General features: G+C 41.3%; 1 protein-coding gene across 1 annotated transcript; it reads right to left on the bottom strand.

Annotated features, from left to right (window-relative positions):
* Positions 1-7,356: 7,356 nt before the first annotated feature.
* On the bottom strand, positions 7,357-15,833 carry umps (uridine monophosphate synthetase). Its single transcript, XM_084084990.1, has 10 exons — positions 15,628-15,833; positions 13,456-13,609; positions 12,334-12,458; positions 12,013-12,200; positions 11,478-11,575; positions 11,181-11,341; positions 10,666-10,783; positions 10,002-10,177; positions 9,611-9,725; positions 7,357-8,515 (listed from the first exon to the last, which is right to left on the bottom strand). The coding sequence occupies exons 1-10, from the start codon at positions 15,775-15,777 to the stop codon at positions 8,337-8,339; spliced, it is 1,464 nt and encodes a 487-aa protein (XP_083941116.1). The 5' UTR covers positions 15,778-15,833; the 3' UTR covers positions 7,357-8,336.
* Between the last annotated feature and the right edge of the window lie 380 nt (positions 15,834-16,213).

The raw sequence follows: 16,213 nt of genomic DNA, 5'->3' as shown, positions 1-16,213 counted from the left end.
CCCAAATGAGTTTCCCCTTACGAACCACTTGCAGAACCACTTTTAGTGCTATTTACGACTATGTTTGTGTTGTGGGCAAAAATGATGCACTACTGTGTATAGATAGATACCCTAAAACACACACTGAACTGTTGTGTAGATATATACATACAGGCATAGACACACACAGACACACAGCCTCAGGGAAACAATTGTCGCTCCACTCAGAGATACAAGCTAGCATTTAACTCTTCAAACGCAATCATGGTTGTCATGTCGAGATACAAACAGCCTTTAGGATGTGTGTGTGTGTGTGTGTGTGTGTGTGTGTGTGTGTGTGTGTGTGTGTGTGCGTGCGTGCGTGCGTGCGTGCGTGCGTGCGTGCGTGCGTGCGTGCGTGCGTGCGTGCGTGTCATAGGCCATGGTGTGGATACATAATAGTAACCAGCAGAAGAGGGTTTATAGAGTGAACAGTAGCCTCAAAGTAGTGTTATACAGTATAGGCTAAGCTACCCAGCAGCACATAAAATAATTTAAATTAGCCCACCGTTATCAGCTGAAACATTAAAGTGATGAACACATTAATGCATTAACAGTTACAAACCAATAATATTATTGTGAAACAGGCCATTCTGCATAATGAGTATACCTTTACGTTTCTGACAGTAGGCTAGGTTTTGATGCCAATACTTTTGTACTTAAAATTTTAAGTAAAATGTTGTATAGAGAGAGAGAGCTTTTACTTGTAATCATTTTTCTACATTGTGGTACTGCTAAATTGCAAAGTACATCTTCCACCTCTTATAGCCTCATATATTTGAAATGCAACACCCTTTCAGTAGCCTATTAATTGTTTGTTTGTTTGTTTGTTTGGTTGTTGTTTTTTACCAACCATTTGTCACCATTGAACATCTCCCCAGTGGTTTCAGTGCTATCACATTAGTAGGTATAGGGTGTAGCAGTGGTTTTAGAGCTACATTAACACAATGCTGGTGGAGTCAGTAGGTAAGTTGTAGCAGTAGTTTCAGAGTTGACACAATGCTGGTGGAGTCAGTAGGTAGGTTGTAGCAGTAGTTTCAGAGTTGACACAATGCTGGTGGAGTCAGTAGGTGTAGCAGTAGTTTCAGAGCTAACACAATGCTAGTGGAGTCGGTAGGTGTAGCAGTAGTTTCAGAGCTAACACAATGCTGGTGGAGTCAGGTAGGGTGTTGCAGTGGTTTCAGAGTTAACACATGTTAGGGGTGCAACAGTTTATCAAACTAATATATATAATCAATAATAATAAAAATCGATATATACATATACATATATACACATATGTGTGTGTATATATATACACACACACACACACACGCACACGCACACGCACACACACACACACACACACACACACACACACACACACACACACACACACACACACACACATACATACACATATATAAAGTTTCTTGATTAATCGATTCATCAAAAAAGTGATCAAAATAATCGATAGTTGCAGCCCTAAACACATGGCCGTTGGAGTAGGGTGTAGCCACAGCAGGACCAGGTGTGACAGTCCGTCCATAGCGAGGAACGGTAACCAGGATACTGAAGAGTGTGAGCCTTCCCTTCCTCCGGCTTTAAACAAATATTGACTGGAGCTGCAAGCTGGGACAAACAGGCTCACAGCCACACAGCTAAATAATGAAGGTGCAGGACAGGTTTTCACATAATGACTCCATCTACAGTATATGACACATATTCTATGTGAAGGCCATGATGTCTTAGCAACTTTCTGAGGCGATTTAAGAATGGATGGAGATTGGATCCAATTCAGAAATAGCACATTGGGCCATAGGACAACACACAAAAAAACAATCCATTGAGTAATGGGCATTTTCCCATTTACTTTACATGGAAGTGCTCCATGGACTTAAATATTGCTGTTACCAGGCCTGGTCAGTAGTAAATAGTAGATGAAGAGGTTGGGACTGGGAGTAGACCGTGAGGCCAGGAGAAAGGTAATGGACAATTACGATGGGATCAGTCAATTAACTTTCATTAACCCTGTGCTTTTATCCAATGATCACATTAACACGTCGACCTAAGCTTGAACCGAGTATTATCATCTGCATCTAAAATGTCCTTCAACAATATAGCACACTTCCAAAGCACTGGATGATTTCCTGACTATGGTTGGTAAAAGTGACAGAGCAGATTTATTCTAACATTGAACGTTTCCTGGTATTATTATTATCATTATAAAGACATGTCTGCATAAGGTTAAACCTGTAGTCTCAGGCTGAGCTGTAAAGTCTAGATTAGAACTACACATACTGTATGTCAGACTAGCCTTAAGTCTATTTTTCCAAACAGTTTTTTCGATATGCAAATGTGTTGGTTAACAGTTATTCCAATGAATACATTTCGCAACTGAAACCGGTCAGAGGGGTTTTTTCCCCCCTAAGACATGGTAAGACTTCCACTTTCAATGAAAGAGGGGGGATCAACTACTCAAATGTTTTGACAATGGCCAGGTTGATTCCAATACAATATGTGCACTGCCATTAACATTACCTTTTTTTCCCTCAGTAAAGCCAACACAAAAGGCTTTTGAATCAACAATGTTCATAAATTCTAGTTTATTGCAGTTAAATAAAGAAAAAGAAAAACCTTTCAGACAGCAATTAGAATACTAGTTAGTTAAACACAAAAATACAATAAAAAAATATGAAGTGAATCAAGGAAGAATAAAACTAAACGGTACAGTGGGCATATATTTGTGATGGCTACAGGCATGGTATATCGCCGCATCCAAATGGCAGATGGTTCCTATCATATGTCTGTGTGTGTGTGTGTGTGTGTGTGTGTGTGTGTGTGTGTGTGTGTGTGTGTGTGTGTGTGTGTGTGTGTGTGTGTGTGTGTGTGTGTGTGTGTGTGTGTGTGTGTGTGTGTGTGTGTGTGTGTGTGTGTGTGTGTGTGTGTGTGTGTGTGTGTGTGTGTGTGTGTGTGTGTGGTTAATGGTTAGTTAATGATTAACATAACCTTCCCATTAAGCCCATCTCTCTTCTCTCTAGTGCGTTGCCTGCAGGCTGCAGCCTCCCTTCATGACGTAGGAGATGCTCTGTAATGAATAGGTCCCCAGTGGAAAATATACTATCGTCATGAATGTCCCAATGGAAAAGTGATTACTGTGAGGGGGTAAAATGATATTATGAGCCCTATGACCTGACCACAAGTGTTTTCCTTCATACTATGGCCAGAAAAGCAGAATATTTCATAGGCTCTTATCCAATTAATATTCAAAAGGTGAAAGGAGGATGATCATGTACACTGATTAAAACTGCAATTCATAACTTAAAACGTTATTTTAGCCAATCTCTGTGTGTGGCTGCATATGTTAATAGAATATAACTATAGCACATCTGCAGTTGTTAGAGATGGTCTAGAGAACTGTAGACCCTGGTACCGGGCAGGACTGTAGCACTGCCTGAAGCTTGTAAGTGCAATATCTCGCCTAGTCAAAATGGGGATAAGCAGTAGAAATGTGATCTCACATGTGGGAGATAGGGGTTTGAATCTTGCAACTTTAAATACGATTGTCACAAGTTGACCACTTTGTAGTGCTCAAGTAGAAATTGCTGCCATCACATTTCCTCCGATGCAGGAGATGGGAATCAGCACTGCTGCTGTATTAAAAAGGCATTGTCATCAGGGGACTGTCATCCAGGAAACATTAATTAATACTACTTAACGGGTTTGTCAAAGGCCTTACCAAACCCTATAAGAAAAGGGTAAAATCCACTTTTTCTTTAACGCACTCTCTATCTCATCATAATTAGTGTCTCTATAGCCTATAAGATGATCTCGAAACTCTAAACGTATAGGATATAGGCCAGCGCTAGTGTTTTCTTTTTTAAACTCAAGAGTTAAATTACCACCGCTGATTTGTGTAAGAGAGAATTAGGTTCAAACACGTCAGGCATATAATGACAGAATTCTGCCTCCTATTTTTGTTATTATGTGGTTTTGGTCTCTGCTCATCAGAAATAGGTGTCAACTTACAATTGTTTCAAATTCGAATATCATACTACTCAATAAAAAAAAACATTGTTAGCACAAACATCTTTTTGCCTCACTATGAAAAAATCCTGATAGTCAAGGATAGTCAATAAACAGTATTTTGATCTACAATTGTATCTTTCTAGTGTAAGTTGTTGGCCAGCAAATTAGGCGACCCAAAGTCTGTGTGAAATAATCTATTCACCTGTTGCTTGGATTAGCCTACTATAGATTTCAATGAGGATAGGAACCCCCACCCACCCCCAATAAAAAAGAGAGAAAAATAAAATAAATAAATCCATAAAATTAATACAAATTAAACAGTATTTGTGTTAAATTCTGGGACTGACAACAATGTCAATGATGCTCTTCAATGGTAGGAGGTAAAAAAAAGCAAAAAAAAGAAGAAGACGTTCCTCTTCTTCAGTCGCCAACCTGTACCTGCATAACGCGAGCCGAACGAACAAAACTTCATCTTCAGGTATTGTGCGTGAGGCTCAACGTGAGGCAAATACAGACAACGAAAAGTAACGAGAACGTCCGAATGTCTTGATTGATGGTTCCATGTCTCTGGGTCTCACTTGGTCTCTGTCCACCAACCTTAGAAAGAGATGGGGGAACAAAAGTTAAGAGCAGCTACGGGATAAAAACTCCACAAAGAAAACATATTTTTAAACACATTTAAATATCAAATGCATAGCCTGTATACAACTTCAGCCTACCTTTTACTGTGGGAGCAGGTGAAAAAGAGCTACACTCAGTTCAACTGTTGTGCGCATCTTGTAGTCACACTGAATGTCTGCGGCTGGTGGCAGGTATACACCTTTTTATACCTCAACAGTATTCTCTCTCTCTCTCTCTCTCTCTCTCTCTCTCTCTCTCTCTCTCTCTCTCTCTCTCTCTCTCTCTCTCTCTCCTCCTTTCCCCCTGTTCCACATCAGATGGGAGGGAGAGTGTGGATCCTCGGGGCGTGCACAGAGCACAGACACCTGTCGCACGGTGCGTTGCTCTGATCCAATATTGACACAAGGGGGAAGGGTGAGAGAAAGGCCGCACGCACGCACACACACACACACACACACACACACACACACACACACACACACACACACACACACACACACACACACACACACACACCCCACACCCCACACACACACACACACACACACACACACACACACACACACACACACACACACACACACACACACACACACACAGATCAGTGATGTAAAGTAACTAAGTACATTTACTGGAGTACTGTACTTATGTACATTTTTTAGGTATTTTCTTTTAGTATTTCCAAAGTTCTATATTTTTACTTCTACTCCATTACATCTCAGAGGCAAATATTGTACCTTTACTCCACTACAGTTATTTGAAAACTTTAGTTACTAGTTACTAGTAGATTACTTCTAGTTAACTGTAGATTTTGATTATTATTACAAAATATAAGGAATTATTAACCCCTTCAGCCCTATATACATTTTGGCCATTTGAAATGGCCAAAATGATCTACAAGCTCACTATGTGTCGTGATGCGACGCATTGTGAGCTTGTAGATCTGCTATTTTCAAAAGATTTTTTTGAAAACTTGTGAAATTGGACATTCTGCATAATGAGTACTTTTACTTTTGTTACTTTAAGTACATTTTGATACCAATGCTTTTGTACTTTTACTAAAGTACATTTAGAATTCTGGACTTTTACTTGTAACAGAATAGCTATTTCTACATTGCAGTATTGATACTTTTTCCACCACTGACACACACACACACACACACACACACACACACACACACATACACACATGGAATCGTGCGTGCGTAATGTAGATTAGCTTCTCTCTCCATTATGGTTACCGATCCTTTCCCTCTCTATGCAAACCGGCCCCCGCCTCTCCACTGTCTCCATCCCCCCCCCCCCCCCCTCCCTCCCTCCCTCCCTTCTACCACGCAGCATAGGCCTATCTGACCTTTGTGCCCTGCCCTGGAGAAAGGAAGCATTGAAAGGTATAACTTCATTCATTCAGCTTGTTAGTCATAGAGAGAAGCCCCACCTGCCGACTTCGTCTATCTGTGTATCTGTCTGTCTTATTCAGCAGCTCGGCCCCAATCATTTACACATCATTTCCATATCATATGGCTTGCAAATATAAGTTCCTACTAGGCCTACTCTGCCGGCTTGCTGGCACACCCTGCCTGCCCTCCAACTTTGGAGCTAAGTTATGGAATTGTTGTAATTACACACTGGCTATGAAGGGGAAGACTATAGCAATTTTCACAAAACTATATATATTTAAATGACTGTCATTTTTATTCATGTTGTCAAATATTGGCCAACTCGTATTGTCATTAGTTTATAGCCTACATATTGATCAATAGGCCTACGAAAGAATAACCTGATTACCTGACAGTTACATTTTGCGAATCCTCAACTGTCATGACTGGTTTAAAAGGCATACATGTGAATAAACTGAATACTTCTCATCATGCAGTAGGCAATCTGGGAACCCAGAGCCAAATGAGAAGGAAAAACAGAGCCCTCTGCTGTTTGCAACGCAGAGCAGAATCTGTTCTTGAGAGATTATGCAGTAGGCTACCTTGTAGGCCCATTTATAGAACATTTACTAGGCCTATTGTATTTGTCAGCCTGTGTATTGTATCATGGCACAGGGGTGGGGGCTGGATAATGTTTGTCTGCAGTGACTGTAGCCTATGTCAGTGGTTCTCAACCTGTGGGTCGGGACCCCCACATGATTTTGGGGGGGTCCCCAGATGATAGTGAAGTGACAATTTAATGACTTTTAAGACCTTTTTAATACCAAAAAAAAAACATTACTGCATCAAAGGTAATCAACAAACGACAGTATACTATAAACATTGGCCAAATTGTCAAATAATGTAAGAAAGAGGCAAACATTTTGAAAATGGCCGATCTACAGATCTACGAGCTTGTAGATCTGCTATTTTCACAATATTTATCTGTGGAACCAAGACATACTTGCTGGACAGTGGACACTTGACATTTTCTTCACAATAAGTGGTCATTGGGTGCTTTAAGTAATCCTGGAGGTGTAGGCAGAAACATTTGTGTTGCATCATGGAAAAATCTACCAAAACATCTGTTAAGTCTTCATTAGAAACCTTAAAATTTCCATATTCTTCTTCTCTACAGTAAATAGAACTTTTCTGCATGAGCGCTCTAAAATGTCTTGAAGTACATTTGCATTAATTGAAGAGGCTGTCCAACTGCATTTCGAATTACACATAGATAATATTCAACACACATTTTTTAAATGATAGACATTTATTGAATTAAAGTGTCATTACACAAAAGGCCATCATTTAATTGTCATTTAATTGTCAAAGACACTTCCATAACAGGAGGGAAAATACTGAAAAAATAATTAAACATAAGGACGACGATACATTTCTAAGTAGGTTAGCTGTGGCTGTTCCACATGCCCATTGTGGAAGTCACACCGTTTAACTGTATGCAACAGTAAACTCCTGCCACAATCGTGTTGTAAGACTCTATACAGTAATAGACACATTTTGCATTCCTGTCAAAGGAATAAATAAGCAAAAAATATGGTCTTTATCCCTCACAACAGTAGGAATACTTATCTAGGAACTTTGTTCATGGTGCCCTGATGCTCCATTTCAGAATGACCGAGTGGCATGTCCGTAGACCAATAACTAAACACTGTAATGTTTCTATAGGATGTAGCCCCTATTATGTGGAAAATCCCATATTTTCTGAAGAGCATTAAAGTCTAAAAAATATCAAAGTTAAATTCAGAACTTTTATACAGTGTGCCATCAGTCTTACCTCTGGTTAAGTTAATTTGATCTCAGTAACTGCCTCATAACCGTTAACCCCACCCGCACTCTCTGTATAAACTCTATTGGACCGATTTCTATCTACAGGCATTAGTATTGCTGTCAGTGAATTCAATCATGAATGTGAGGTTTATTGATTTAGTTCCATTTCCTGTATCAAATGACACATTGCTGATTCATGTCCAGCACCAAATGTGTTTTGTTCACAGAAGTAAACTAAAAGCAAACATGACATCATTATCCAAAGCAAATCAATTCTGGACCAGATCTACCAAGTTTGATCGACCTGCCAATTCCAAGATGATAACAGCTAACGCCCAGTCGTTTTGCAACTGAAACCAGATACCCGTTTTGCAACTGAAACCAGATACCATCCTCAAACTATACATTTCCCTAAGGACACTACACGAAAGTCAATGAAAGGTTGCACTTAGCATTTGTGATACAGACACAACCTCTGACTTGTTATTGGCTAGTCTGACCAAGTCTCTTCATGTAGGCCTCCCATCCTGACTTCCTGTACAACTCGGCAGTCTCCAGCCTATTAGAGGCTCCCAAGATACCCCGTCCAACAATGATGACATCAGAGCCTTTGTTACAGATAATTTCCTCGGGGCTGGTGTACTGCTGTCCCAGCTCATCACCTGGAAAGAAAGGATATAGGGAAGAGAGAGAGAGATGAGAGGGGTGTGGTTTGACCAGATACTGAGCTGAAATTTTACTTAAAGGGCAAGACCACTTTGGTAGAGGTTTAGGTTGTGTAGTTACCTTACCATGATGCAACGTCAAAATATGCTACTCATTGACTTACAACGTATGGTGAAACAGCTCTTAAAGTCACTCTTTTAGCACGTAAATGAACGCAGACAAAGTTGATTCAGACAATATAGATCCTCTGCAAACCCAGTACTGTTTGTTTGTTTAGTGAAAATGTTAATATCCTGTTGATTTAGCTTTTTGCCAGACCCAAGGGGTCGGGCTTACATGAGGCTTTGTATCTGTTTTCTCCATACATGGGCATGGTCACTTTGTCCCCCGGCCCCAGCCAAAAAAGTCTGTCCCCCTTTCGTCATAGAAGGGACATAGAAGGGACACACGTCATGCGAAGCCCGGCCATTCAGATTTCAACCACTAGGGGTCTGGCAGTACCAGGTCTCCTGGTTCCCTTGTTTTATTAGGGAGAAAACCCGGACTGGATCCGGATCTTCAAATAGTAAAATCAACAGGAAGTTGACATTTTTATTAAAAAAATAAACAGTACTGGGTTTGGTGATGTTCTATATTGTCTGAATCAGCTTTGTTTGTGTTCTTTTACGTGCTAAAAGAGTGACTTTGAGAGCCGTTTCATCGTGCAATGGAGGAGCATATTTTGAATTATCAATTTCTAATCAATGGAGCAATTATTTTAGATTTCTTGCCCACCTTTGGAGTTACATCATGGCAAGGTGTAACTCCACAACCAAAACGTCTACCAAAGTGGTCTTGCCCTTTAACAGCAGATTCCTTGTACAACAGCACCATCCTGTGGTTAACAGTGGCAAGCTTTGGACATTGTGTCATTCATTTCTTTCTTTCACTACAGTGACTGAGGTTTAACCACTTAAACCCTATACTCAGTTGATCGGATTCCAAAGGGCTCTATACTAACCCCCACCTGTTTTCGCTATAGCTTCTCATTCAATTACCAAGGCTGAGCCAAGTCAAAAACAGAGAATGAAAGTCACTATAAGTCAATTCACCTCCAGCTTGCATCTGCACCCCAGGAGTCATGTGGATGAACTCTGGTCGTTTGCTGATCTTAGACATGCAGATAAACCCAAGCACAAAGTCTGGATGCTCCTCTGCCATCTTCAGCTAGAAGAAAAACAACACGCAGTGATACACTGTGAGAAACTAACAGTATTAACAACAAATCTGAGATTAATTCAATGAAACCATCATGATATATAGTCATCCTTTTAACCACTTTCAAACTGGTGTCCATATTATGGGCTTGTTTGTTATTAAAGGCAAATATGTTCAGAAAAAACAACAACTATGCAATCGTTTCATCACGATGAGCTGTGAGCTTATATTCGCATGACAAAGTCATACAACAAACTAACAAATAGGGCTTAAGTGAAGACTTACCACGGCCTGTGTGTATTCACCAGCAGCCAGTGAACCCTGGGAGCTCATCTGTGCTATGAGCAGACAGCCTCGCCCCATCGGCTTGCCCACAGCACATAGCCCCTTCACTACTCCAGGACCTGGGACAGCATGGGCATTCACTATGTGGGACCACGATGCTATTTGGTATAAACCCCCTGGGGAAATGGATAATCACAAAAAAAAATGATGTGTTTTCCAAGACATCGCCATTCCGGGGTGTCCGGATGGTGTAGAGGCAAAACAAGCCAGCCACCACTGCATAGGTTGAGTTTGATTCCCTGCAGCGGTGCCTCTGGCTGGGTGCTTCCAGTAGCTGGCTGGATCAAACCATTTCTAGCCGGTTACTTATTTACAAATAAATTCAAAACATTACATTATGAGTGCTTAGAACTCTAAAAATCTGATTACAATGTATTTATACATGACATTGTCATTCTAAAATGCCGATGAGACCCGACATTAATTGTACCAATTAACAGTATATCATATTTGCCAAAATAGTGCTATTTAAAGTAAACATTTACTAGCTTAAATGAAAAATAAGCAACGAATAAACCTTGCAGCTCAGCACATACTGTACTTCCATACGCAACAACTCAAGACGAGAGAAACTTCCATGACCAAAAATGTGTAATTTTCTTACCTTCATACTGGTGTTTCACCGTGTTTCCGATGTCTGCAAACTTGCGGTCCTCAAAGATGAGGAAGTTGTGTTTCTCAGCCAGGACCTTCAGTGCTTGGCTGAAGCTTGGTGTGTAGTCCTGCATTTAGAGAGAACAACCATTTTAGCTTTGATGTTGCTCGTTTGTTTTGTCTTGTCCTGAGTGGAGGGACGAGTTTGGACGAAACATGGAATAAGGGAGTTGACACCGCTACATTTTATGAATGCATTTAGAAAATGAAAAGGAATACAAGATATTGCTTTACAACCTCATCACCTCGTGATTTGTTTCTATACCCTTTACCTGCAGTATAATAGGTTAGGTGGGGGTTAAGTTGTTTCGAAAATGTCCCCCTCAATCGTTTGTTGTTCAGTCACAGAAAAGTCTGAGGGGGATAAAGAGGGCTGTTTTGACCTTTAGGTGGTCTTTAAACATGCACTCTATCCTGTGTTTAAGGGGTTCCTTTCATCCTGGCAGATGCCTGTAGGTTGCCTACCTGAAGGATGTCCACATGGGTCTTAAGGAGGCATATCTTTGGACCCAGAAGGTCGGCCAGCTGGAGCAGCTCTTCGCAGCCCGTCACGTCGGCAGAGACACACAGGTTTGACTGCTTCTCTTCAATAATTCTCAGTAGCTTTGATGCCAGTGGGTGGATTTCTGGAAGTAAAAGCGTTATTTAAATGCAATATTGATATACAGATCCACATATGTTGCCGATATATGCTAATAAGCATTTCTGTGGGACCTTTAGTCCTCCAATGGAATGTTACAGCTTCATGCAAATGCAACATACTGGGTAGTTTTGCTCTGTCTTCATAGCTCAGTTCCTGGCTCTGGTCTTTACATGGTTTCTTGGTGATAGGAGAACCATTACCATTCTCCTCCTTAGGGCTGAATAGGCAAGAACATTTAAAAGTTGGGCTCAGATTAATGTCACAGAGGGCAGGCAGAGCAATGTGTAAAGCATCACATGGACACATGCACTCCACAAGCATTTCAGGCGTCTTTCACAATAATAAAAACACCATAAACGTCCTTTCATATAGATTTATTTGCCTCACCCAGATAGAGCAACGGATGTGTTTCAACCTAATCGTGCTTCCTCAGCATACCAATTACGTTGAAAACACGTCCGTTGCTCTGTCTGGATGAGGCAAATAAATGAAAGGACATGTATTGAGTGTTGGCTATTTGGGCCGTGTCCCTTGAGACTTTTACTTAATTTGGGGTGTTGCAGGTATTCCGTTTTCTCTTAATAAAAAAAACACCACCACCTTCACAAACAATTTTACTCAGTTACCCCTTCCCATTGTGTCCAAGTGTTGTACCTAAAGGTATTGTTGTCCATTATGAACTTGCGTACGTTCTGGGCAGTATGGGCATCGATGCGTTCAGCTGCCAGCAGCACATTGAGCAGCTTAGACATAGAGATGATTGGGTGGAGGGTGATTCCCTGAGAGGCCAAATTCTCCACACCGCCTTGCTCTCTGTCCATTAGCACGATCGCATCGGTCACCTCCAACCACAACAAATTATAAGGTTAGTTTTAAGTGACAGAAAATTCTACATTCTCACGCTAAGCATTTCTTCGGGTTCGGTCATCTAAATACACTATATAATTAGTACCATAATTGCTCATTTTGAAATACCTTCAGTCCCTCTTTGTAGAGAACCTCAGCAGTCTCCAGGATGCTCGTGCCACTGGTCACTGTGTCCTCAATGATCAGACAAGTGTCACCCTCACGAACTGTCCCCTCCACCATACGCTTGGTGCCTAGGAGTAAACATTACACGAGGAGCAATTGAGGAACTGTTCCAGACTAATGATCTTTTATGGATATACAATCTTTATTATTAAAGGCTTGAGTGAGTAGGGTTGCAAAGGGTTGAAAATGTCTGGTAAATTGCTGGAAACCTTCAATAGGAAGTAGAGCTTGAGAATTTCAACACTGTGAGGGATATTCTAATATTCACCGTTAGGTAAGTCACCCTACTCCCTTATGTTGTTATTACAGCGTCAAGATGCACAGGCCTGGTATTATTGTTTTGAGTACAGTTTGGTAATGTGACACTGGCCCTTATCTGTGTGTATAACGCTAATATGATCTGATCCATGAATTCATCAGGGAACACCTTTACCACAGATTTCTGGGTCCGATGCCGATCCCAATTTTTGAGAGTCCTAGACCACCGATTACTAATGTTTTGACCATTATTTTGTCCAAAAGTGCACAATTTAATTCCTTTAATTTCCATATAAAGTCTCCAGAATTTCCACCTTTGCATTTTGCAACCCTAAGCTTGAGCAATGTAATCTCCTAAAACATTGACTGAACTAACTTGCAGAATTGATTGTTTTGGCTGGATACATGGACCATAAGCAGTTTCTTGGAAATGTGTTGTATGGCTTTCTGACTAGATCAGGCCACTTGCATGTGTTTAAAACCAGGTTGGCCTTCTATAATCATAACAAATGACGTTCTCAAAGATCAGGGGTTGTAAAATGACTTGTGGGCTCATTTTGGCTAAACAATGCAGCTATTCTCTATGTTCAGTTAATTCAAACTAAAGTAGAAGAAAACTGAGCTATAATCACTTTGTTTCATATCATAACCAACAGAGAGATGTGGAAATAGGTCAAAGGTGACTTTGTACACACAGAGACAGACAGAGACACAAGCACGCTAGTTCTCTCTCTCACACACACACACACACACACACACACACACACACACACACACACACACACACACACACACACACACACACACCATAGTCCTTGGCCTCCTTTCGTCTGATGAGCATGGGTAGTTCATGTGTGGAACAGATGATTGTAGCCAAAGGCAGTGCAGTGTATGGAACTCCACACAAAGAGTCAAACTTAAGCTCCTCTTCTTGTGCACGTTGGTAAATGAGACTAGACACCTGTACAGAATACAGATTGGTTAGGCATGATGATGAAGCTAACTAACAGAAGCCTATGCCTGTTGCAGTGAAGAAATTAAGTTTGATCAACTGTTCAGTTCAGGGTCTACTAGATCTTTTGCGGAACAAGTCCCAACAACATTTCGCTGCTTCTACTTAGGTTAGTGACAAAAAAAAACTTGATTATGTGGCTTATAGACCCCTTAACAGACGACGTCACACTGGCTGCACGCAGCCAGTATGCGCGCAACGAAACCCATTATATCAGGTCTCGTTAGGACGCGTCTCACTAGCCAACACACACAAGAGGGGGTTGGGGTGTGCTGAAACCAGTGCACCCCGAAACAGGTTGGGAATTGATTGCGTGAAACAATCACCTGTGCGTCCAGGCTCAATGTTAGTAAACAAATAATTGGTCTATAGGCAAGACCACTTTGGTAAACCATGTCCGATTCCAGTTGGATGTTGGAGGTTGAAAATCACTTGCCACAAATACATGAACAGTAGTGTTTTAGTGCGGGTGGCGTGTCTGGGTCTTGAGACCCCCTTTTGGATCCAGCCTCGTCTACTCAACACTTTTGTACTTTTCCCATTTCAACCAGAATAACGATCAGTAGAGTGTGAGTGTGCATGTGTTTAAGTATAGCCACTTACTCACTGTTCATCTGAGTGGAACAGTTCTCTTTTAAAGCATAGACTACCCTAGCTCCATAAAGAACCTCTCACTCCGCTATACAGCTCCGAGATGAGATTCTATGTGGTTCTCTTCCGGGATCGGTCGAACGTCCGCCAAGCTCCGCTGTTTACCCTTTTGTATACATCGTATCCCAAAACTAATGGTAGATTCCAAACCTCACGGATGTTTAAGTTTTGGACCGGAGCATAATATTTTAGGTCTGGAGCGAAACTACCCCTTTAAATCGCTTATTTAGTCCGCCGGTGGCCATGTTTCCCATTGTAGCCAAACCAGGAGCAGTACTGGCAGCGGACGTAGGGGGGTTTTCCGGGTTGAATGGGAAACATGGCCACAGGCTGACTAAATAAGCGATTTAAACGGGTAGTTTCGCTCCAGACCTAAAATATTATGCTCCGGTCCACACCTTAAACATCCGTGAGGTTTGGAATCTACCATTAGTTTTGGGATACGATGTATACAAAAGGGTAATCAGCGGAGCCTTGGCGGACGTTCGACCGATCCCGGATGAGAACCACATAGAGCCTCATCTCGGAGCTGTATAGCGGAGTGAGAGGTTCTTTATGGAGCTAAGACTACCCTAACCTTGGATCAAGACTATCATAGATGTATTTGATCGATTTTTATATTTTCGATAGTCTTGCCTAGCCCCCAGTGCGTACTGCACTTTCACCAGTAAAGCTCGTACTTCTCCGTACATGTACAACAAATATATATATGGTGCTTATCCGGTTGCCCCAAATGTTAACTGACGATCCGGAATCTTTGTGCAATGTATTAGTCCGTATTTTTCAATAGATATGCGTTTTAATCCCGTCTCTGGCCGAACGACATTTTTTTCCCCCTCGTTTACATTGAGTGTAATTCCGGCTTTCACCGGATGCGCCCTGTCACTACCACCAATTGAGTTATTACAGGGAACTTCCAACAGAATCCGACACAGACAGGATTGAAACACTTCTTTATTGAAAAGTGCGGACTAATACATTGCACAAAGACTCCGAAGCGTGAGTTTACATTTGGGGCAACCGGTTATGCACATTATATATTTGTTTTGTACATGTACGGAGAAGTACGGGCTTTACTGGTGAAAGCCAAATGATTGATAGTTAGGAGTGTGTCTGTAACTCCGAGAGCATACAAAATGGTTGGGTAAAACACTGGTTAAGCTGAAAAGGTCTTCTCTTGTGGGGGTCCCTGGTGTATCTTTTCAAATGGGGTCCGCGGGCTACAATGTGTCAATTTTGGGGGTCCTTAACATGAAAAAGTTTGAGAACCACTGGAGTAAACCACATGCGATGCTGCAAAGACAACACGTGTTTACCTGGTTCATGAGAGACGGATGAGACACCAGAACTCTCAAGTCGATATAAATGGGCGTCATCATGCCAGTCTTTAACTTGTACTGCCCAAATTTAACGGCATTGACATCGTGAAGTTTCAAGATCAAACCGTCCAGGCAGACGTTTTCCATCGTTGATCAGGATATTGTCCAGCAGCTCTGTCTGGAGTCAGGACCTACGGATCCTCTACTGCTCACGCCTATGGTTTCACTCACGCTGTTTCTTGTTGCCAGATTTTGTGATAGAAATAAGCAGCCAGGTCGATGAAAACAAGCCCAAAAGAACCCACTGGACTAGTACACATGAGGATTTTATAGACTATTTGAAAATAGCCGATCTACAAGCTCACAATGCGTCGCGAATGCGAATCTTCTATTTTCAAAAAGATATTGAAAAGAAAAATATTTGGAATATAGTATTTGAAAGTTAAACTTTTTTTCAGATGAGGGTCTGAAGAGAAATACATTCATTTGGGGCGTCCTTGACATGCAAATGTTTGAGAACTGGTTTAAACAATAATAATAAAAACAAATTGGAAGCAAGCCCAAAAAACTGCAACCGGCAAAC

This window comes from Gymnoscopelus microlampas (assembly GCF_963454915.1).
Source record: "Gymnoscopelus microlampas genome assembly, chromosome: 17".
Lineage (NCBI taxonomy): Eukaryota > Metazoa > Chordata > Actinopteri > Myctophiformes > Myctophidae > Gymnoscopelus > Gymnoscopelus microlampas.
This window is presented reverse-complemented; position numbering and strand designations above follow the sequence as displayed.

Excerpts from the sequence above, each read along its gene's own strand:
- umps (XM_084084990.1), bottom strand. The coding sequence starts at position 15,777 with ATGGAAAACGTCTGCCTGGACGGTTTGATCTTGAAACTTCACGATGTC. Across the intron at positions 13,610-15,627 it reads ATCCGTCTCTCATGAACCAG|GTGTCTAGTCTCATTTACCA; the intron begins GTAAACACGTGT and ends TATTCTGTACAG. Across the intron at positions 11,342-11,477 it reads AGACAGAGCAAAACTACCCA|AAATCCACCCACTGGCATCA; the intron begins GTATGTTGCATT and ends TTTTACTTCCAG.